The sequence below is a fragment of the Aquila chrysaetos genome, chromosome 11, assembly GCF_900496995.4.
Source record: "Aquila chrysaetos chrysaetos chromosome 11, bAquChr1.4, whole genome shotgun sequence".
Classification (NCBI taxonomy): Eukaryota; Metazoa; Chordata; class Aves; order Accipitriformes; family Accipitridae; genus Aquila; species Aquila chrysaetos.
Window position 1 is genome coordinate 10,837,178 of NC_044014.1, and position 22,020 is coordinate 10,859,197.

The 22,020-nt window shown below is 37.7% G+C and overlaps 1 protein-coding gene across 4 annotated transcripts in view; it reads right to left on the minus strand.

The window, feature by feature from the left end:
- Positions 1–22,020, minus strand: part of VTI1A (vesicle transport through interaction with t-SNAREs 1A) — a 276,222-nt gene that overhangs the window by 85,069 nt on the left and 169,133 nt on the right. For 2 of the 4 annotated variants that reach the window (XM_030031577.2, XM_030031578.2), the window contains 2 exons: positions 20,971–21,041; positions 16,410–16,482 (listed from right to left, as the gene is read on the minus strand). In XM_030031577.2, coding sequence (XP_029887437.1) covers positions 16,417–16,482; positions 20,971–21,041 — 137 coding nt within the window. In that variant the 3' untranslated portion in view covers positions 16,410–16,416. The remainder of the gene's footprint in view (positions 1–16,409; positions 16,483–20,970; positions 21,042–22,020) is intronic. The other 2 variants (XM_030031575.2, XM_030031576.2) reach the window with 1 other exon arrangement.

Here is a 22,020-nt window from a genome sequence, read left to right on the forward strand (position 1 = left end):
CCAGTTCTGAGACCTGAATTGATGAAAAAAAAAAAAATCCAGATGACATTTCAAGGAATTTAATAATCAGATGCCTCCTTGCACTGCCTGGGAGTGTGTTTCACATTATATTAAAATTATTGGCACCCAGTCATGTTATGGCAAAACTAGCTGACACCATGCTTGGTTACAGCTGTTGCCACAACAGTAGTTATCTGGCAAGTGATGTGAAAGAGGACAAAGTGCTATTGTGAGCTTACATCAAGCTTTTACACATTATGTCTCTAGTTCACAAAGAGGAAGGAAGAAAAGAAAGTCCACCTTTTTTTTTCAGGGCAACCACATTGTGATTCTAAGTGAAGGTGTTTGTCAAAAGACGTCAAAACCATCTCAGATTGACAATCTACGAAAACCACAGAAGGGGATGGAGAGGAAGCACAAGAGTCCTGCAAGAAATGCAACTCAAACTTGGGGAAGGTAGGATGGGGTAGGCCAGAAAAAAGAAGGGCAAAGAGCTCTTGGAAAGCAAACTGGCCCTTTGTCCCCCAAAGGAGTAGCAGATCTCAACTGCAATTTTGTGGGAAGCACCAAGAGCGGATCACACTCTAAAGAAGGCCAGTTGTGCTCCCAAGCGACTGTCTGTCACAGGTTGGCTGCTTTTGAAAATCAGGTCTTCATGAGTGTGGTGAGAAGACACGTGCCTTTATGTCTACTTTCTTTGTGAGTCCAGCCACATTACAGAGGGAAGGGTCTTACCTTTGGCTAAAATACTTGCATTTCTTTTTTTTCCTCCAGGAAAAAAAAAAAAAAAAAAAGCTGGGGAGCCCGCCTTACCATACAGATGGTTTCCCATTAAAATAATTAACAACAATGTTGGAACTCTGTTCCTTGAAAGGAGGTTTGTCTCTGTGCCCAAGTGAGCCAACAGAGGAAAAATCAGCTGCTACACATTAAGGAAAAAGTAACACATTTAAAACAAAACCCAAAACAAAACAAAAGGAAAAAGAATTTTCATCCAGTATTTAATTGCAAAAACATGGTGGGAGAGAAAGAGGACTCAAGAGAAACTCCAGGACTTCTTGCATCTGAAGCAGCCATTTTGCAATCTATGACAGAAATGCTTCAATGCTGGTTGGTGCAGAGAAGTGTCCTCAATCTTTTAAATTAATTTACTGACTCTGATGGTTCTTTTTCCACAAGACAACATTACCCTAAGCCCCTCCTCCCATCTAGTCAAGCTCTAATCATGACCCAACATTTGTTCTGGTGTCCATGGTTTTGAGACCCATACTCTATAATAATCCAGAATGAAAAATTCAGATGAGAGAAAACAGCCAAACAGTTGACCTATGTGAGTACTGACTGTTGTCTATGTGAAAAAGTCAGCACTTTCCAGAAAACTCAATCACCGCGGAGTATCCAAGATGCAAAAGTGATTTCCTTTTGTAAGAACGAGGTATCTCACATGTGTTTGCTTTTGCCAGAGGCTGATTTGAACAGTAGGCACAGGAACATAGTATGTATAAACTGGTCTTACTCACTATGTGACAAACAATTTATAGAAAAGCAGGACTGGATTGTTTTTGAAATTGCTTCTAAAACTAGTTATCAGCATGTCACATGCAAGTAGTATAATCATAGCACTTGCTTATTTTTAAAATGTGGGAAGACAATAGAAAATATTTTAAAAATACTTTTTCCCTTCCTTCCTCTTTATTTTCCACTTATTATTTAAATATTCCCTTGCAGTGGGGAATCGCACTACATGTACATGAAAACTGCAAAGTGAAACTGAATATAAACAGAAAGTGACTGATCTCATTTCACTGAGCAAGAGGGTTGAAGGCCAGAAAGGAAATAAATTGCTTTAGGGGTGGGATGTTAAGCAAATATTTACACAATTTTCCAGTTTTTATCAAACATAAAATATAATCTAATAATCATCTAAGGAATGTTTTGAGAACATTTTCCCTTAAGTATTACTCAACATTTAGACATGGATGATCAAAAAATAAAGACCCACTCCCACCAAACATACAGCAGTATTTATCTCAAGCTCTCCCTAGTAGGAAAGATTACAAGGATTAGGTTTCAAGCTTGTGCAATTGCCATTAGACAAACACAACAATATGCAATAAACTACTATTCCCCAGATGACTTCAGGAAAAAAAACCAAACCCACGCTAATGACAATTAAGACTGAAATAAAAGAAGAGCCAAATAAGTAACAACGCAGGACAAAGAAGCCCCCTTGAAAGATGCATTAGCATGGAAGCCATCAAATCAGGAGGTGGTGGCTTTCCATGTGGGGAGGCATTCTCTGGGGCCACTTCTTGGCTTCCTCCTCACAAAGGAGTTCATTCCTTTAAATGATGATTACATATTCTCAGGGTTTGGATCAAAGAAAGCAGGGTACAGTGGGTCTCAAACTGAAGTTAGTCTCAGAACTCAATAGTTTAGAGAGGAGGGCCAGGTTTAATAGTCCTCTCAACCAATCTCTATTATCCACGTCAGCCACAACAGTATTTTCCTATGAAACCTATATTTAATTGGGTCAGTGGAGCAACAGGACAAAACAAACTCTACCATAAGCTAGTCTCTACATTTATAAAACAGAGCTTTTCTCTGGTATCTTGTGCACCTGCTCCTCCTCCCAGATTCAGAGAACAAGCATTTGGGCACAAGCTTTTCCACTGATTTCAATGAACAGAATTATAAGCATACAAAAATCACTGCCTGAAACAGAGCAAGACAGCATCTTTGCAGCACTGCCTTTTCTTTGGGTTCATTCAACATTCCCTACCCCACCTATGTGTTGTCTGTTCACAATGTGCATCTCTGAGATGAGGTCCCTATTTCCTTAGTTGACCGCTAAGCATCTGGAACACAGCTAATGCGGTTTATGTAGTTTATTGTAAAACAATTCTACAATATGCTTAACATCATATATGCGTATCATATAATTCCAAATACTCCCATCTTACTCCAAAGAGGACACCGGGAATTTGCTAAGAAACAACTACTTGTGAGCAGTTCCTTTTTGAAGAATTATAAATGGCTGATCTCATTTGATCACTTAGATTCCTCAAAGAGGAATCATCTGACGGAACTGGCATGTGGGAGCTTAATTCTCCCACTGCTTGCTGGTAGAGCTTTAATAAATCATCAATAATTCAAAGATGACCTTTAAAATATGACCAACCAAGTGTGCCAGCACAAGAGACGTTCTATAAGGAATACTCTTCATGAAGAGGATGCTGTACAGCATCATTACCAGCTATCACATTCAAACTTCATTTTACCCTAGCTTTCAACATGTGCCTGCTACACAAACTGTCTAACAAACTCTCTTCTAACTGTACAGCTAAGAGCAGCATCATGTCACTGGATGTTTCAACAAAATGCTATTGAAATCCACATTTTTATTTTCTCCTTAATCAGAAGTTGAACAGCAAAGTATTGGAATTTCAAAGGCTCACTAGTATGTTTTTGGTCATCAAGTTAATACATGAGATGATAGAATTTTTATGCATTAGTAGATTATCTTCATGGCTTTACCCATCCATGTTCTGTAACAAAATATGTTTCTCTTTTTTTCCGCAGAGGCAAGAGGTGAAGGTGCTAAAGGTAATTTTGGCCACGGGAAGTAAGCGACTGTCTACCTTTGCCCCTGAGTCTACACATCTCTCCTCCACACCTTTGAACAAGGAAACAGCAGCGCTGTGATAGTAAGTCATAAAACGTTGCATTTGTAGGGATATATTTCTTCTTTGAGGAACCCTAAAGTACTTAACAAATGTTTGTAAAGTACTGATTGTTTGCAGGTTGACAGCAGCCAGCAATAAAACATCTCAGTCCACAGCAAGCTATAAAAACATCATTTCTGACAGGAGCAATAAGGAGAGATTGATAAGGAAGAAGCAGTTGCCTGGGCTAGCACATCAAGTTTAACATTACTGCTCTTCTATATATACACTTAATCATTATGTCTCCAGGGATGCATTAATTCTGTTTGTTGAACCAACCCAAATACTCTTTTCTGTTTGCAACACACCAAAAATGTCACCCAAGGAAAGAGGAGCCTCTCCCCTGTAGCCCTCAAAATTATAGTATCTGAAGAAGACAACAAAGAATTGATACCTCCTCTTTCTCATGTCTATGTTCAGTAGTTAAGGAGATCAGGTACATACTTGGTAATAGACTGGTATGGGAAATCAGATACTCCACACCCCTCTAGTCTAAATTCTTCCCATGCTTCTCTTTCACCCCTTTTAAATCCTTTTAAGCCATGACTCCAAATCAGGACAGGCACTGCTACCAGTTAGTCCATCATTCACAAACTCTCATCAGGTTGTCATGTGAGGACCATGCACAGATTAATTAAGGGCATTTGCTCTTGGAATGCTTTGCTGAGATATGGAACATTATCCTCATTTCAGAGATGCGCAGAAACAGATGTGTCCACAGTTACCCAAGATATACCCAGGACAAAGCTAGGATTCAAATATTAGTAGTCAAGCTTCTCATTGTTTTTCCTGGATTGGGATGGGAAAAAAAAAAAAATCTCACCACCTTTATAAGATTAGAAATAAGTTGGTTACACAGTATCTCAAAATCAGAAGGCAATACATCATGAAGCATATGGAAACATGTCAATGCTTAATACTTGACTTATATGAAATACAGATATGAAAAGACTGTAAAAGGGACACTTACAGCTGAGTCTTATTTTGTTTTATTTTAAATATTTTAACCATGAAAATATTGTATATTTTGAAAGCATATATAACGGCTCATAAAATGAGATGTTTTCTTCTTTTTGTTCATACACTTGAAAATACTTTATCTCTAAAATTCGTGCCAGCATAAAAGCACCCTAGTAAAAAAATCTTCTTTCCTCCCACCCCAGGATTAAAAAAAAAAAGAATAATATAATTAGCTTGCCTTTGAAATAGATTTAAAGACTTAGAAAGCTATGTCTTCATGTTTGTAACACTAAATGGTAAGTGAACACACTTCTTTTTAGTACACAGACTTTGTTACTGAGTATATATACAGTGCCTCTGATTATAGCTGCATTATGTAGGAACAGCAACCAAAATGAAAATCTATGTATTAATATTTTACTGCTAGTTCTTTATACAAGTGCATACAACAAGAAATGACTAAGATCTCGTCCTGACAGACACTCTGCTGCTTTAAAAGATGATCTCGAACTGAGCTGAAGAACCGGCATTCACAGAGCTCTGCCTTTACTAGCCGAGCCATCGCTGCTGAGCAGCTGTGGTGTTAAACTCAAGACTACTCCTTCAGCCTTGCTGACCTGCAAACTCCCTCTTAGCCAGACCGCTTCCACCAGTCTTTTCCCTTCGCTGCCTACTGGCAATGCCAGTCAGGCCTTCACCTGGAGATAAACCCGATTATATTTCCTCATAAAACACAATGAGAAATGAGACTGAGTCCTCTAATAAATACCTTAAATTCTAGGCACCTTAAGCATAAGCTGTGAAGTAAAACACTAAAATGAACGTTACTGTTTTAATATGGGATTGTATGACCTTCCACCTCCTTAAAAATGTGCTAGCAAACAAGATTCTACTTATCAATGACTTTTTAATGTATTTTGATGGCTATTTTTTGGCTCTCACCAAGGATACTTTGGGGAAATTGAAATATCAAGCAATTTCCTTTGTTTTTAGCACAAATACACCCATTCACCTCTACCCCTTGAGTAAGATTGGGCTTTGCTGTTGCTGTTTTATTTTGCTTAAGCATTGCTGAAAATAAAATAAAAATGAATCAACTGTGAGAGAAAGCAACTTCTTGCCTCCAAAGTTTTGAAATCACTGAACCTTCTCATATTTAATAACTCAGACTCATTCCTCTAAATTTTGTCCAGGAAAATAAGATGGTCTTTATATTCCAAAGTTGTCTTCACAAAAGTCTGCAGTACTGGATTTTCTGATGCCGAGTGATTATGAAACCCCCTTTTGTTCTCATAACTTCATGATGTATATCTATAACTCTTTCTTGTTTGTGAAGATAAGACCAGCCTTGTTTCTCTAAATGCCATTTCAAAGGAAGATTCACAGTTGTTTGACTTTTGATCTGTGTGGCAACCAGCTCGACCACCTGCGCTGGGTTCGAGCAGTTACTGAGCTTGCTTTGTACCATCTTATGAACACAGCAAGCCTTTTAAACCAGAACGAGCTGATGTGTGAATACACCAATTTACAATGTAAATACAGGGTCCAACAATATGGGCATCTTTAATGACCAAATGCGTAAAGTGCATATATTGTTTACTGATTATATCATTAAATAAAACAGATGGCTCATATTCTCCATACACCTACAGTGGATTAAAACACAATGGTGTAATAGTCTGGTAAACTGGTAATGTGAAACATTGCTTTGTACTGGTGTAGTAGTATAAATAGCTGTTCACACATGAGGTACAAAGCCCCACTGCCACTAAGAGTAATTAGCTTAAGGCTGTACTGAAAGAATGCTACCTTCACGATCAACACGTGTGTGCCATTCACACTGAAAACTGCGTTTGAAAAAATATAGCGGTGACAGAAAGCAGCAAGGAAGTTTCTTGGCATGAATAAAGTAGACCATATGCTTCCCAACATCTAGGCAAGACCGGGCACACTTAGAACCATGTTTCTCAAACAATTCCCTATTTAAACGCATTATTTGCAGCCATGATAAGCATGTCAGAGAAACATACAGTGCTTTTTTTTTTTGGCTTGCACAAGCATTTTTATCAGGAGGAAGGCAGGGAGTTGGTGCAAAAATAATTTTAAGACGCAATTTTTATTCAAGAAGAAAAATTACCCGTTAGTGTTGTAATCTTAAACTATCAGCAGATCTACTAAATAAGACAAGATGAAGACTTTGCTCTAACTTGCAAATGTTACAAAAACCTTCTGGGTTACAGCTTACTATAAGCTTACTTGCTTAATATAGCAAAGTCCAAGCTAAACAAAAGCTCTTAGATAATAAATGCTACATAGTGAGATCCTGCAAGCCAAGCCATGTTAACACTCCTGGAAAAACATTAATATTTGCAGAAGGCATGTAGGTCAGTTAAAAACTCTTCTGCTATGTTTTTAAACTGGAGAGTAGTAATACCACGTATAATTCTAATAAATTTTAGCTCCTGACTTTTCAAATTAATTGACTAATTTTTCAAGTCGTCAAAAAAACCCAATTAATAAACTGATTTTAAAATCATATTTTAGAATCTGAGTTATAATCCTGATTCTAAAACTGAAGGAGCATTAGCACTGAAAATTTTATCACTTTGTCTGAAGCAAGCAGGTTGCAAGAGTCTCTTTCTTGTTTATATTATTCTAGATACTTCTGAAACAATTTCAGTGATTTTCAGTAAATTACTTTAAAGCTACACAAATGTTATAGAGAACACAAATCTCAGTGTTTATGGTAAAACTGTTTTTCTCTGCCTTTCCCATTTTGCTCGATTTCCACAGCGACTTTTCCTTGCCTTGATTAGGTTCAAATCTTCCATATTAGTTAAAGAGACAGCCAAAATTAGCAAATTTTCATCCTTCCTATCACCAAGTAGACTAAACAATCTCTCATTGTAAGACCACACTTTCTTATTCATGACTTTGTTATTCTTCGGACAGATGCTCAGGAGGTTAGCGATGTGTGAACATTTCTTCTGCAGAGTTTTAAAGGTCCAATACAACATAACTACATGCTACTCAAGGATATAAATTCTCCCTCAGTTTTGGTCTTGTCCCACAGCAGCACCAATTTATCTGCAACAAACTCTAAGTGATCCTGGTTTTCCTTAGCTGTTGACTTCTCACAGTCATCATGTATGGCCGCCTTTGTAAAACTACAACAACAACAACCACCACCCCCTCCCAAACAAACTTTGCTTGAACCAAGAGATCCTCACTCAATATTAGGGCTACAGATGATCAAACTACTCACACAAGTAGTGTTCAGGTCCTGCAAGTTCAGGTCCTGGATTTTGTGGTAGAATTTGAGTGTTGTTTGTACTCAGCAAATCCCAAATTTTCCTTTGTTCCAGTTGTTGGTCACTTAATCTCTTATGTCTCTTGAGCACAGCCAAAACTCTGACCTGCTACTATGCGCTAAATTGAAAAGGATCTAATCTAAAAGATTAGCTAATAAGGACAAGATTCTGATATCACAGCAGTTTTAAATCAGTTTGATGACTTCATTGTTTTCTTAAAGTCCTTGGTGTGTGATCAGAATTGTGCTGGAAAGCTGAATTAATTTTGGTTTTATTAAAAGCCAACAATTACAATCAAGTGTGGCAAGAAAAGTGCCAAGTGCTACCGGAAATCATACTCAGAATCATACTCTTTACCTGATAAAGATTAACAAAGCTCCTGCAGAGACCCGGTAGAAGACCAGGCAAAACAATTCCCATTCCCACCATTTGTTTCCAAATCCTAAATCTGTCCAAAATACCGGTGTGTCTATGGACATGGGTGGGAGAAATAAGTTAAATATTCTGATGTTTGTTTGACAACATCACTGCCTTTTTCTTAAAATGTTTAGAAGTGCCACAAAAAAGTTAAATCTCTGTATTTTGTTGATCTTGTTTGAGTTTCAAATGTCACTTTTAGTCAGCTTAGTATACAGTCTAGTTTTAGTACAGATATGCAACCTCATGAGAATGATTTAATTTTGGTGTCTCTATTTGCAAAGCTCAGTGACACCTATGCATGAAGCTACTGTTTGGAGAGGCTTAGCTTCCAGGATTTGCCTATCAGAATACTATCCAAATCTTCCATTTTTACATTCCTGAATCCCATCAAAAGGCTTGGCTTGATGAAAACTGGAAACTATAATTTAATTCTGTACGCTATTATTTATGTTCTCTAATTCTTGAAAAATTCAGCAGAAATTTCCTTCCACAGCAGAAGTTATGGGCCATGACAGAACACAGAAATCTCCTCAAATGCACCAGCACATAAAAGCTCTCTGTCTACCTAGGAAGAAAGGTTTGGGCTAAACATTAGGGAAAACTCAGAACAGTTTGATTGAAGAGATGGGGAATGTTCATCAGCGCAGAGCAAGCCAGACGAATATCTGCCAGGATTGAAACAGGGACAGTCAATCCTGCCTTAACACAAAGGGATGAACTTTTCTGAGATCAGTTCCAAGTCGATTCTATTTCTTTTGGTAAATTTGTGTATTAAAATGAAATGACCCATGTAGCAAGATATCATGCAGATCTGTGATCAGAAAATGTTACATTTAGGAATTTATGGCTTAAACACTCTGTAGTAAATGGAAAGTGTAAAATACGGCATATATTCTTCTGTGACAGTTATAGTGTGAGTGGTGTCAAGAACAACATGATCCTTAATTTACTACTGGCCTTAAGGAGTTTGACTTAATTGATTTCTGAAGAGCTGTCTCCAATTATTTCAGCAATTACCAATGTCAGCTTTTGCTAACAGGTTCCCTATTTCACCCTGCTTCACATAAACAATCTCACCACATTCAAAATATTTTCACTACCTTCACTATTCCTGAATATCATGTCAGAGAGAACTCATCCAACTGGAAACTACTTGTAACTACTGCAAGAAAGCACTGCACTGATTACACTGATGTAAGACATGCCTTCTCATGAAAGCATGTCATGGGACATCTATTGTGGTTCAGACATGACAACACTGACTATGAAATGCCTTTTGTTTCACTCATGACACCGTGAACCTTTTTAGGCTCTAGCTGCTTAATGGTAGTCAACATATCTCAATACAGAGAACAATCACAAAGGGTTACATGATATTTAACCTATTACGATGCTTTACATTCTTGGTATATGCAGTCTAGGACTAGCTTCGATAATTATCCATTGGGATCCTGCTTTCCTGCAGAAACACAACTGTGCTTTAGATAATGTTCTTTCCAGCTGTTCAGCTGGACACAAGTAGATAGAAGGGGGGCAAATGAGATAGTGATTCCAGATGATAGAAAAGAGGGAATGGAGAGGACAGAACAAAGGCCATTGTACATTTAAAAACGGAATGAAAAAAGAGAATTAGAAATACTGTCTGAAGAATGTTGAAAGCCCTGCTTATAATGGACATAGCGTAGGCAGCTTGACACATGGATAAAGCTTTCCAACAATCTGAAAAATAAAACAGTGCTACACTATAAATGCTTCTATCTCAATGAATGAAGGACATATCCTTCTAAGACTGCCTAGGTGCAAGGAGATTAAAACACTGACTTATTTTATCCTATGCACTTAAGTTATTAAAATGTAAAGATTAATCATGATGCTCCTTTTTTTTTTTCCAGGTTTGAAGCAAACTTAACTCTGTATCACTTAGGCTGTTGGAGCTGAAAGTTTGCAAAGGCTAAGGTGGCATTAAACTAATCATAGCTACATGCTTGCAATCTTGAAATTGGTCCCATTCTGTCAGGCATTCAGTACCTTCAGTATATGGCTTGGAATTCTCCATGTACACTGCTTGCTGTAGCTACGGTGGTTATACAGCAGCTCAAAAGACTTCTGCACCTTCTATGATGCGTGAACCGAAAAGTATTTCTAACACTGAATGGAAATAGAGTAAGATTTTTCAAAAGCATTTTGGAAACAACATACAGAATGCTGTCCAAGAAAGATGAGCAAGGTTTATAAAATGGCTCTCAACTGATTATTAAAAATAAGAAATGCATCTTACATACATCAGATTACATCATACCTAAATTGAGAACAGAGAACCCACAGTGTCCCATACTATTTTAAAATACTTGCTGTTCAGACCTAGAGGTACATTTCCTGTTTTTTTGGTTGGACTCCTAATGATGAAGAATGCTTACCCTTGGGAATTTTGCTGACACTACATTTACATTTTCCAGATGTTTTGTCCATCACCTTAACAAAGAAACAAGGTTTCTTCTTAAAGTCAGAGACAAAGTGTGGAACGACCAGGTACTAATTAATGCCAAGGTTTAATCTGGAGTAACAAGACATACATTCCTTATCCAAAAACTATCTTGTGATTAGCAGCACCACAAAGATTATCAGTTTCCTTCTGAAAGATTCAACACTTCATAATTGATAAAGATTAGTTGCATATTAAAACATGTACAATAATATAAGAATCAAGTAACTATATTAAATGCTTAAAAGTCAGGAAATTTAAACAAAAAATGTTCTTATGCTGGCAGTAACAAGCACTAAAATACCCTATGTGTATGTTATGGTTTCCATTTAACAACAGAAATATTAAGGACAGGGTTTGCTCTGTAATCGGCCTTGAGCAAGGAGCACAATAAAAGCTGTGTTGTCCCAAGAGATGACCCAGAATCATTCTGCCACTCACTCCCCCCTTATTGAGTCTCCCTCAAGTTAAGGGAATTGCTCCTCTGGTTTAACTTAACCATATGCTTAAATATGTTCCTGAATCAAGGTCTAAATTACTGAAGTAAACAGCTGCAGCTGTAAATATTCAACATGGAGCAGACATGTTGCTAAAGAATTTACCGTTTCAATCATTCCTCAGTGTAGAAATACATCTTGAAGTAAAAATAGAAATATATGTACCAAAAAGTTGCTGAAACAATTTCTACTCAAACTTCTTTTGGCTTGAGACCAAATATGCAAAGTTCCTGCTGGAAAGAGGAATTCCTCTATCAGCATGAAAACAAGGCAGACCTAACCGGACGTTAAACTTCACTCGATGTCTGTGATATGAAGACCTTCCTCCAGAAAACTGCAGAGACTCAACAATCATGGCCTAGTAGGACTGATACTGACAGAGGCTTTAGCTCAGAAGAAAATCTTGTTATGGACATTGGGGATGGAAACAGAGATTGACAGGGAAATAGGGGAAAAAGACAGGGATAACACTCACTGTTTGTTTTGGTTTGCCTCAACAGGGGCATGACTGTCTCTGCTGCTATTCTTCTGCATATGGAAATGGGGGCTTCATAGTCAAGAGAGAATTAACTAACTTAATAATTAACTTTTCAGATCTCTAGGAGTGTGAGAAAGCAAATAAAAAAAATTGTTGTGCATCCACTGCTGAATGGCCACCCGACCAGGTCAATGGGTGGAGGTGGAGCACCCCCCACCCGGTTTAAAGAAATGCCCTACACTGAATGCCATCTCAGCCTAATGACCACAGGGACCTCTTCAGAACTCCTAAAGTTGGTTGAGAACTGCTAGGAATGACTGCAATCCAGGCCCAAATTCTGAAGGTCCATTCTAAAACATTTATGTTTTAAATTACTCTGCTTAGGACCAGAGGCAACGGACACAAGTTGGATGCTGGGAAATTTCAGTTAGATACCTGGAAAAATTGCTTATTTCAACTGCTACTGGAATAGATTTCTTAGAGAGGCATTCATATCTCCAACCTTCAATGTGCTTGAAACTTGACCGGAGAAGTCTCTGAGCAACCTGCTCTAATTAGACTTGCTTTGAGCAGGAGCTTGGACCAGATGACCTCTAGAAGTCCCTTCCAACCTAAATTGTCCTATGATTCTATGAAATGTTGAAAATAACTGTAAGGTCTGGACTATCCTGGAGTTCAAAAGTACAAGGAAATTTGACTAGAAGCAATGCAGGAAGCAGGACTACTAGAATTTTTCTGGAAAGAAGAGTGAAGAAGCTTGACTACAACTAGCATGGAGGGGGAGGCATTCCCTGTTTCTGACTGTAGTCACATTGGTCATGCAGCTGTTGGCAAGTCATACAACTTACCACCTGAGAGCTGAACACTTACTGCTTCGTTTCCATCAGCTGGAGCTTGTGTGTTTGTGCCGTTGGAAATCAAATTTTAAAAGTCTCTTTTATAAGAGCAGATGTGGTCATGAGCTTCTCAAAGCATCATTGATAACAACTCAGAAGATTGAAATCTGAAGATTAAAAAAAGAATTTTTGGCATAGAACTTTCCTGGTGAACCAGACAAAATAAAACATTCTGGAGGGTAGTAGTTATTTTTCAAACATATTTTTCTGCAAGTTGGAGGGGGGTAGATAGAATTTATCTGCTAACTGGATAAAGATTCAAATCTAGTGAAATTTTTATCTGGTTACTTTTAGGTTTGTTTGTTTCCCGCTGGGCCGTGTGTGGCTTGGAGACTGTCCAAATTCTTTTCTTAAAAGCTTTTCTAGGCTATTGGCTTAGGATATGGGCAAAAGACTGAAGATCTTTCAGAACATATTCTTTTCTGCTTCTTTCTAACACACTGTGCGCTCCCCAATTCACATTGGAGTAGAGGCCAAGGGATAGATGTCTGAGACAGCAATATTGCAGATGACCACAGAAGATGCCATTTCCTTATGTTAACTTATTTGAAAATTCTGTAACTGAAACTACACTGAGCTTCTGTTAGAGTCTCACAGTTTTAAAGAGGAGTAATAAATGTCGGGATGTCCAGAGCTATAGATACATGTAAAAACAAATGATTAATGTTTTGACATTATCAACATGCTGATATTATCCTAGTCATGCAATGCTGTAAGTGGAATATACTAGTTTAGTGGAATCTCTGTAGATTTACAGGGGAAAAAAAATAATTATGAATGTATAGGTCATTTCAAAGCAAGAATATTTAAAAACATTTATTACAAAAATTTCCTTACCCAATACCAATACTGGGAGATAACAAATTCCAATACATAAGGCTGGCTACTTTAGGTTGCTAGAGGAAGACCTGTCCCTATTATGCCACTGATTTCCTTAGTAAGCTATGGGAAGCTACAAAACCTGTCCCTGCTTTTATTCCCCATCTCCAGAACATTTTTTGCTTGCACAAATACATGGCCAGGGAATTTAGGTCATATAAAGGGAGTAATTTAGCCCTGTAGCTGTCTAAATATCTCATCTCTTAATATATTTGGCCAGATTCAGAAGAGATGCTGCTTTACTTTTCCCAGACAGTAAAAATAGAAATAGTTAGGCATTAATTTGATGCACAGGGTTTTAGCCTGGCATATGACTTCAAGCATATCAGCAAATACATATTGTAGGAGCAGCAACTAAGTTGAACAATGTTCAGTTTAACATTACCTTTTCTGTATAATAATGATGTAAAGAATCGTTCTCCAGTGTGTTTCTTTATTGGTTCCAGTAATTAAGCGAAACATTGTGTGGTGGGTACTGAAGTATGCAGAAATTAGGACACATCTGCCAATCTGTGCTAATTATTTTTCTTACAGTTGTATTTATCTAATTTGTGCTGATTTCTTGGGGTCTGTATTTTATAATTCTTGTGACTAAACAACATTGGGATGATGCTGAGGCTGCGATAATGCTAGACCCTTCTACCCAATAGTCATAAACAAATTAAATTCACCATAGGTCTATCTATAACGTGATTTTAAATAACATTCTGAGAATCTTCTACTGCAAGTTGCGTCTATGCCGAGGCATTTCTTCTGGCACGCTTATCTGAACTTAGCTTAAATCCTAACCTGCCTTTCATCCAGATGGGTGACTCAGCTCAACATTTTTGTTAAAGAAAAAGGAAATCCAGTGCCTTTCTGACAAACAGAAACATGCCATCTTGGTGTTCGACTACAAAATCCTTTTGTCTAAAAAGAAGAGCCCAAGTATATTTCAGAAAGATCATATTTTTCATTTGGGTTATGGAACACTTATAAACTAGGACTCCTAACTGTGATTCCCAAACACAAAACAAAGTCAAAGGTTACAGCATATGTTTTTGTTTCAGCTTCTCCAAATTACTTGCAAATGTATTCAAACACAATATGAGGAGATACTTTATTTTATTGAAAATAACAGACTACAGGGTGCTGCAAAAAAGGCTGAGGTACCTCAAGCATAAACATGGAAAGAATACATTGGTTTAGAAACCCATAAATCCTTATTTGAATCTGCCAACCTGAAAGCCAAGTAAAGCCCGAAAAAACTATTTTTCCTAAATGCTATGTCTGATTAAGCCATACTATTAAATGACAGCTGAACTTTAACATTAATATGATATTATTTAAATAACTGCATGATTTTTTTTTTACACTAAAATGATGAATGATTTTTGGACAGCTCAATTGACATAAAGCAAGAAACCCCTTTAATGAGATTTGACAAAATGGAGACATATGCAGAATATTCGTTACAGCTCATGTCGCAGAGCCCTTCCTGGGGAGACTTGGGTTTGGTTGTGTCTTTTCTTTCGTTCATTTTTTTTATAGTTTATTTTGATTGTCTACAGGCACTGAACCATCCCTTTCAATTGCCACTTCCTTTCTCCATGGATTTTGAATTTAGCTTGTGTCATTTACATATTACTCTTAATCAGAGAATTTTATATGTAACAGTTTGGAGTTGGAATTGTGAGAAATCTGTGGAATGAAGGCATAAGGTTCAGTCATTTTAACCTTTGCCAACTGGGTATACAAGGAACCAACAAAGATATTTTTCTGAGGAGACTAAAGAACAACTTAGTAAATTCTGGGTTTGGTATTTTCCAAGCCAAGTGACAAATCAAAAACTCTGCTAAAACTTTCTCTTCTTTTTTTCTTTTTTTTTTTTTTAATAAGAAAATTGCATTAAGCAAATATACAACATAAAAGCCTATGGCAAGGGTAATCTCATACTGATGACTTCTGAGGATGCTCTAAATTCCTGACACCACCTACTAGAGGGATGCATTTCCTCTTCAGGAAGCTGAATATATACAGAACTATGGACATCACAGAGAAGCTCAGATGCTGTTTCACTCGCTAAAGAACACATACCCAGAGATGCCACTAATTCAAAAAATCTGTCTGGGAAGGTACCAATGTAAATTTAAGGTGGGTAGTAATCACTGGATAACTCCCTCCTTGCAGTCCCACACAGATTTTTAGGATGTTGTGAATTTTTCCTTTCCGTTTCACCTCACTTTAATCCCAGGGACAATTTTCATAACATCGAAAACATGGAAGAAACATGCTAAACCCACAAGGTCTGACAATGTGTCTGCCCCGTCTATTCAGACAGAATTGATCTTCTTAACCTTTTCTCTGTGTGTAAATTTACGCTGCCCCAAAACATTTACAAACTTTCTCACATAAAATCTAACAGGTAAAAACCCCTGAAAACACCGAAATCACTCAAGAATAAGGAACACAGGAAATCATCACTAAAAAGCTTAATTTTAGAACACACACACACACAAAACCCAAATACAAGGAAACAAAGATGAGAAATGATTGAGCAAGGGCTAATCCCTCAGGCTACAGAAAACTCTTTCCGTAGCTGTGATAAAGTCTTCTACCTAACCACGCCTGCTTCACTACCAGCATTCATTTGAAGACATTCTACATAGCAGCCTGTGTAAAAAAAATCAGGTACATCAGCAAAATGGTGATGTTGAATTAAAACCAAAAATAAAGGCATGGAGGTACAGAGTCAAAATAGAAAGAGCAGAAGTGTCCCTACCTTGGCCTTACCTTCGCAACATTCCCGTCAAAATCCTGGAACTCTTCCCCAGGTTTGCATCTGTTTCTCTAAGCTGAGGAGAAAAGAGTCCCATTAAAGGCAAAAGGCACATGTACTCCATACTGTACAAAGGACAGATATTTCTACTGTCATCTGAGTCAATCAACTTCAGGTTTAGCCCACAACAAACTCACATGTAAGAAAGCCACCAAAGCTCTGAAATTTAAAAATATTTTGTCCGGTTTTCACTTACATAAAGATGAAACCCACAGAAAATAAGATATTGAGGCAACAAAGATGAACCAGGATAAAGAGCAAAAGCTTTACAAATAAAGGGTTGCAGGTCGAAGCTATATAAATTGGTATCCATAATTCCCATTGATGTATGTATGTTTATTGGTTATGTACATTAGTGAGGGCATCAAGGGATGAAGGCAGCCATGTGCTGTGTTCCTGATGCTTTAGGAAATGAAAACCAAACATATCTTTCTTCCACTGTTTTTCAAAGACAGTAGTTTAAAGAAAAAGCAGTAATACAGAACAGTATTCTTTTACCAATTCCATGTAAAAGAAATATGCCTATACTGTCCCTTAAATACAAAACTTGTACTGACCTTACAGCAGCCACCACTGGGATGGATGCCCAAATACTTTGTGAACAGTGTATAGTATGTACATAAGGCACAGCTGTACAATATATATTTTTGCATGTAAGGATCACTCAGTCACCGAAAGTAAAATTTTTAGTAGTATATTAGGACACAGGAAACCTACATTTACAGCTAAACTTAATTACCTGATTTGTTCTACAGCTCTCAAAAAACTTGCAAAATCGGTAAAAGCACAACTGAATAAAAAATAAAATTGGGGAGATGAAAATTTATAAAGCAAATTAACTTCATATTAAAAAAGAGCAACTGCTTCTATTGTTCTTTAAAAGGGATGAAAACCTTCTTTCTATTTTTGTGTTTATTAGTCTCCCACAAAATGATGTCTAGAAATGAAGAAGTGTATAGGAAGAATAGAGTTACAATCCTATTGCCTCTTTTGCTACTTATAGCTGAAGGAGAGACATCTTTGGACTTTTTGGCACTCTTGGAGCCAGTGGAACATCAAAATCTACTGTAAATGATGATGTAATGACTGTCAGTTATGAAATAGCAGGGACCACTGTTTCTAATGCCCTGAAACACAGCTGTGTGTACGTACATAAAAACATTCTTCTCCTTCTGAAAGCTGAATATTTACCTCTTCATTATCAAATTAGATTGAAAGGATTACCTGACTCATTGACTTCTTACTAAAGAACTTTGTTGTGGAAGACAAAATGCATCCTGTGTTATAAAACCATCAAAACAGTAACACTGCCAAGAAAAGTGGCAGTCTTCCAATAACAAATCACCTTCGCCATAACAAACCTCTATTATATCTTGAATATATGCATAGCAGCAATATTAAAACCAGTTTCTATTCTGGAACCCAATACTGTAAATATTTGCTACCAGATTTAACGTTTGTTACTGAAATCAGTAGTTGCAATCAATGACACATAACCTTTCTGCATAAATTTCCTCCTTGTTCCTGTAAAAGGTATTAAGGAAATACCAAGTAGAAGCTGGGACTGGATACCACCATCCAAGACTTGCTCTTAGCAATATCATATTCAGTAGGAAGGCTTACACTGACTCAGATCTCTGTAATTACGTGCCATGATGGAACAAAGATGAGCATTATATTCCAAGGAGGCCATTCCCTCATTTTTTCCTGATTCATCTAGACAATTCAAGCTCCAGAAAAGCAGTTTAGCCCAGTTTGACACAAGTAACGGAAGAAAAAACGTCACAGTAATTTTTAAAAGGCTCATTAAAAAGCCAAGTTCTTATCTATGCTAGAAGGGAATCTGAAGTACAAATGTATGCTTTACGTTGGTCTTTTATTATTCATAAAGATGCATTTAACACTTGGGGCTTCTCCTCCCTTTTCACAGAAAAGTAGCGCTCTCCTTTTTACCATTATATGTTTGATCCTAACTTTCCTCTCTTGCTGCAGGATTCTACCTGACAGCTAGAATCAGTCCTGATAGTTAGGAAGGGGAAGCTGAATCTTAGAGGTTTGACAAACTCCTCTAAGCAAGACGACCTCATATTTTTATGGTAATCAAAAAACCCACAAAATAAGCAAAAGAAATGTTAAAAAAGAAACAAACACATACACACAGAGTTGGAAGATCTCTAGCTACCTCCCAAGAGAACACTAAAAAACCACCTTTTCTTCCTGCATTGGCAGAAAAAACAACATAAAGAGTTTCAAACTGTAAGTTTGTTTTTATTTAAAACTGCAATATCTGATGGAAGTTCTTCAATCACTTCTTTACCAATACCAGTGCACTGCAGAAGCCAAAGAACTGGTGGCATGCAAACCTGTTAAATGGCATATGATGGCACTTCCTTGTTTCACAGAACTGCTGTAGTGAAAACATTTTGAAAGATGCTTTGATATTAGCAATGGCAAATGTACACGGTGTTTAAGAAAGCTTTAAAAAAATAATATTAAGAATGAGAAAGGAAGGAAGATGAACAAGATGCTGATGTTGATATCTTGTCTGCCTTAGACACATTTTAATTTGAGGTTTTCCTAAAAAATGTTGCACCTTTTAGAGTCCTTTATACTCTACTTAACCTATTTGACTTGCAGCAGATCTTTTATCCCTTCTCTTTGGCTTTAAAAAAAAAGTAGTTTAGAGAATTCCTCTTCACAACTGTTATTACACATGTATTTTGCACTGCACATGATCTTCGTTTATTTGAAATGATACTAGCTATGTCTTGTATATTTCTTCATTGAAATGTTTTACTCTACAGACAGGAAAACTCATTTATGTAAATTTAACCAAACTATAGAGACACTAACTCATTTAAATTTTGCTCATAAGAAAATCTTCCTAATTTTCACAACATTGAACTGCTAAGAACTGACCATCATACTCAAGCTGACATTTAACTTTCAGAAGACAAGTTTGTTCCCTGGTTGATTCGATAATAACTTGGTGTATTCAGTGTAAAGCTACTATGCATTGACAGAGTACCCTCTGTCCTGGTCTTTAAAAAATCTGCAGAGAATGGAAAACTTGCCAAGTTATCCAAGATCATCCCTGACTGTACATCTGACTATAATGACAGCTGGGACAGCACTCATGTGGCTCCACTGGAGAACTCTTCTGAATTCCCTAAACAAAATATTTTAGGTGGTATGTGATAAAAACTTGGAATTTGAGATCTTCCATTTATGACAAGAGGTCTTTCACTGAACTGTGACGGGATACACTTTCCTAGAATACCCTTATTTTTAATCTTGCTCCTTGCAGCTTACAGATTTTGCCATCAAAGAAATTTGTTCTTCAGGTGGAAAGCACAGAAAAGGAAAAGTTATGCTATGAACCATGTGTACACAGAGCCACCAGAACTATCCTCCCGCTTTCTCTTTCCTGAGGATTTTTAGAATCAGCAGAAAGGGATACACGTTATTCATCTCCGTTGCCTAGGTTTTACTTGTCCAGCTAGAAACAGAAAAGCATCTCAGATTCAGCAGTCACTAGGGATGTGAGGAGTTGAGGTGAAATAAGATACAAAATTGTCTGAACAACACTTGGTAAATGCTCACAATCCTTAGCTACATTTAATGATTTAGTTATGCTTAATGTTTTAAAGTAGCTAGTGCCCAGGATGTCAGAAAGTAACTGGTACAGCTGACAGAAAAACGCCTCACTGAAGCCATCACAGGAGGCTTTACCAGTCAAAGCTATCCAGGTAAAGAAACTCCCTGGGACAGATAAAGGAGTTTTCTTCAGTGGCAATGGTCAGCTAGTGGCCTGTAGGAGGACACTCAGGAAAGTATCTGATCGATGTGTCACGGACAGAAAGTCACAGCTGCAGTCGCTCCTGGTTCTGCAAGCAGAAATCAGAGCCAGGGAGGCAAATTTCAGAGAAGTTGTATGCATTGGATGGGATGGGCTTCTGAGCATCTTCAATAATGCTACAGAGTAGAGTTGACCCCTGTGGAGGCAACATAAGCCAAAACCGACATAGTTATGTTATCTCGACTGCAGTGACAGAGCAGCAGTGTAAGAAACTGCTACCTGTTCTTTCACAGAGAATTGCCTAAGGAGGCAACTGTTAGCATTTGCAGCTACAAGGCTGATCAATTATTAGAAGCTAAATTACAATACCAAACTTTGTTTCATAGAAAGTTCAAGAAGCCATTGCAATGGACACTATAACAAATCCTTCAAAGGACAGAAAGCTGACTTATCTGTGATGTTAGTGACAGAAATCTTGCTTCCAACAGCGGGTTTAGTGACTTCAGTCCCTGCAGGAGAGGCTTTGCAGGATTGGGCCTATATAAGACACTTTCTAAGTGCTCTGCTGCAGATGGTGATTACATCTCATGGTAGCAATTGATTTAAATGAAACTAACCAATATGCTGGATTATTTTTGCATGCACAGAGAACTTGCCCAAAGCATATAAAATCCAAGACCAGCAATTACTTATCATCAAACTTACCCTTTCCCGAGCACGCTGGATCTTCTCTCTGTCATGGCTGAGGTTTTCCAGCATCTCCTGTCCAATCTGCTCTGCATTAAAAAATCAAGATGTAGATCATGAAAGATATAGCTTGCGACTGTAAGGCCTCAAAATGCCAGGCTAGATTGTAACAATGGCATTTAATACATGTGGTAGCCTAATCACTCCTCCTAACTGCAAAGAGGAAGACATCGTTATACTAAATTTTAAGTTTTTCAAGCAACGTAAAACTGAAGAAGTAACAACCAAACCAGAAGCTGTCCCCCTGCAATCTCTTGAGGTTGTCTAGGCCCTCACCTGAGGTGACCTTTGGTCTGTGAAACAAAGGCACGAAGGCTTTCAGACTTGCTCTAAGTGCTGGGTATTCGTACTTCCCACACGTTCCTTAAGCCCACTCGTCGTCACAGAAAGGAAGTCAGGAAGCCTATGCTAAAACACCAGCCATCCTTATGACGAGATATCTCTAAAGACCCTGAGAAGTCATATTAGAAGAAAACCACTCTCTGTGCCTCTCAGCAGTTACCGCTGATGCTCATATAAAAGCTATTTCAGGCTAAGCCCAGTTACTGGGGACTGTTTTGCTCCATCATGGACTATTTCTGGCAAGCTTAGAGATATGCTGTAATGGATCTCCTGATGGTTTTAATAGCAGACATATATATTAATCTATTGTCATCACCGTTTGTTGACGCAGGGGTTGTTTGCATCCGCAGCTTATGCTGAACCAAATGTTGCAAAACTGTAGTGGAGAGGCCTCAAGATACAGTACAAAGACAACACAAGACACCAAAACTTTACTCTTCAAACAGCTTCAGTCAAATGCTCCTCTAACACTGAAATATTAGCAGCAAGTATAGAGAAGAGATTTTAATCTTCAAAGCCCTATAGAAACATTAAGAAACCCCAAAGGAGAAAAATATTTCCCTGAAGGAGAAAAATAAGTTAAATCATTCCCATTTTACAGATGGGGAAACAGACACAAGGAGCTGAAGCAGCTGTAGCTTGCCTCAGGACACACAGCACGTGTGA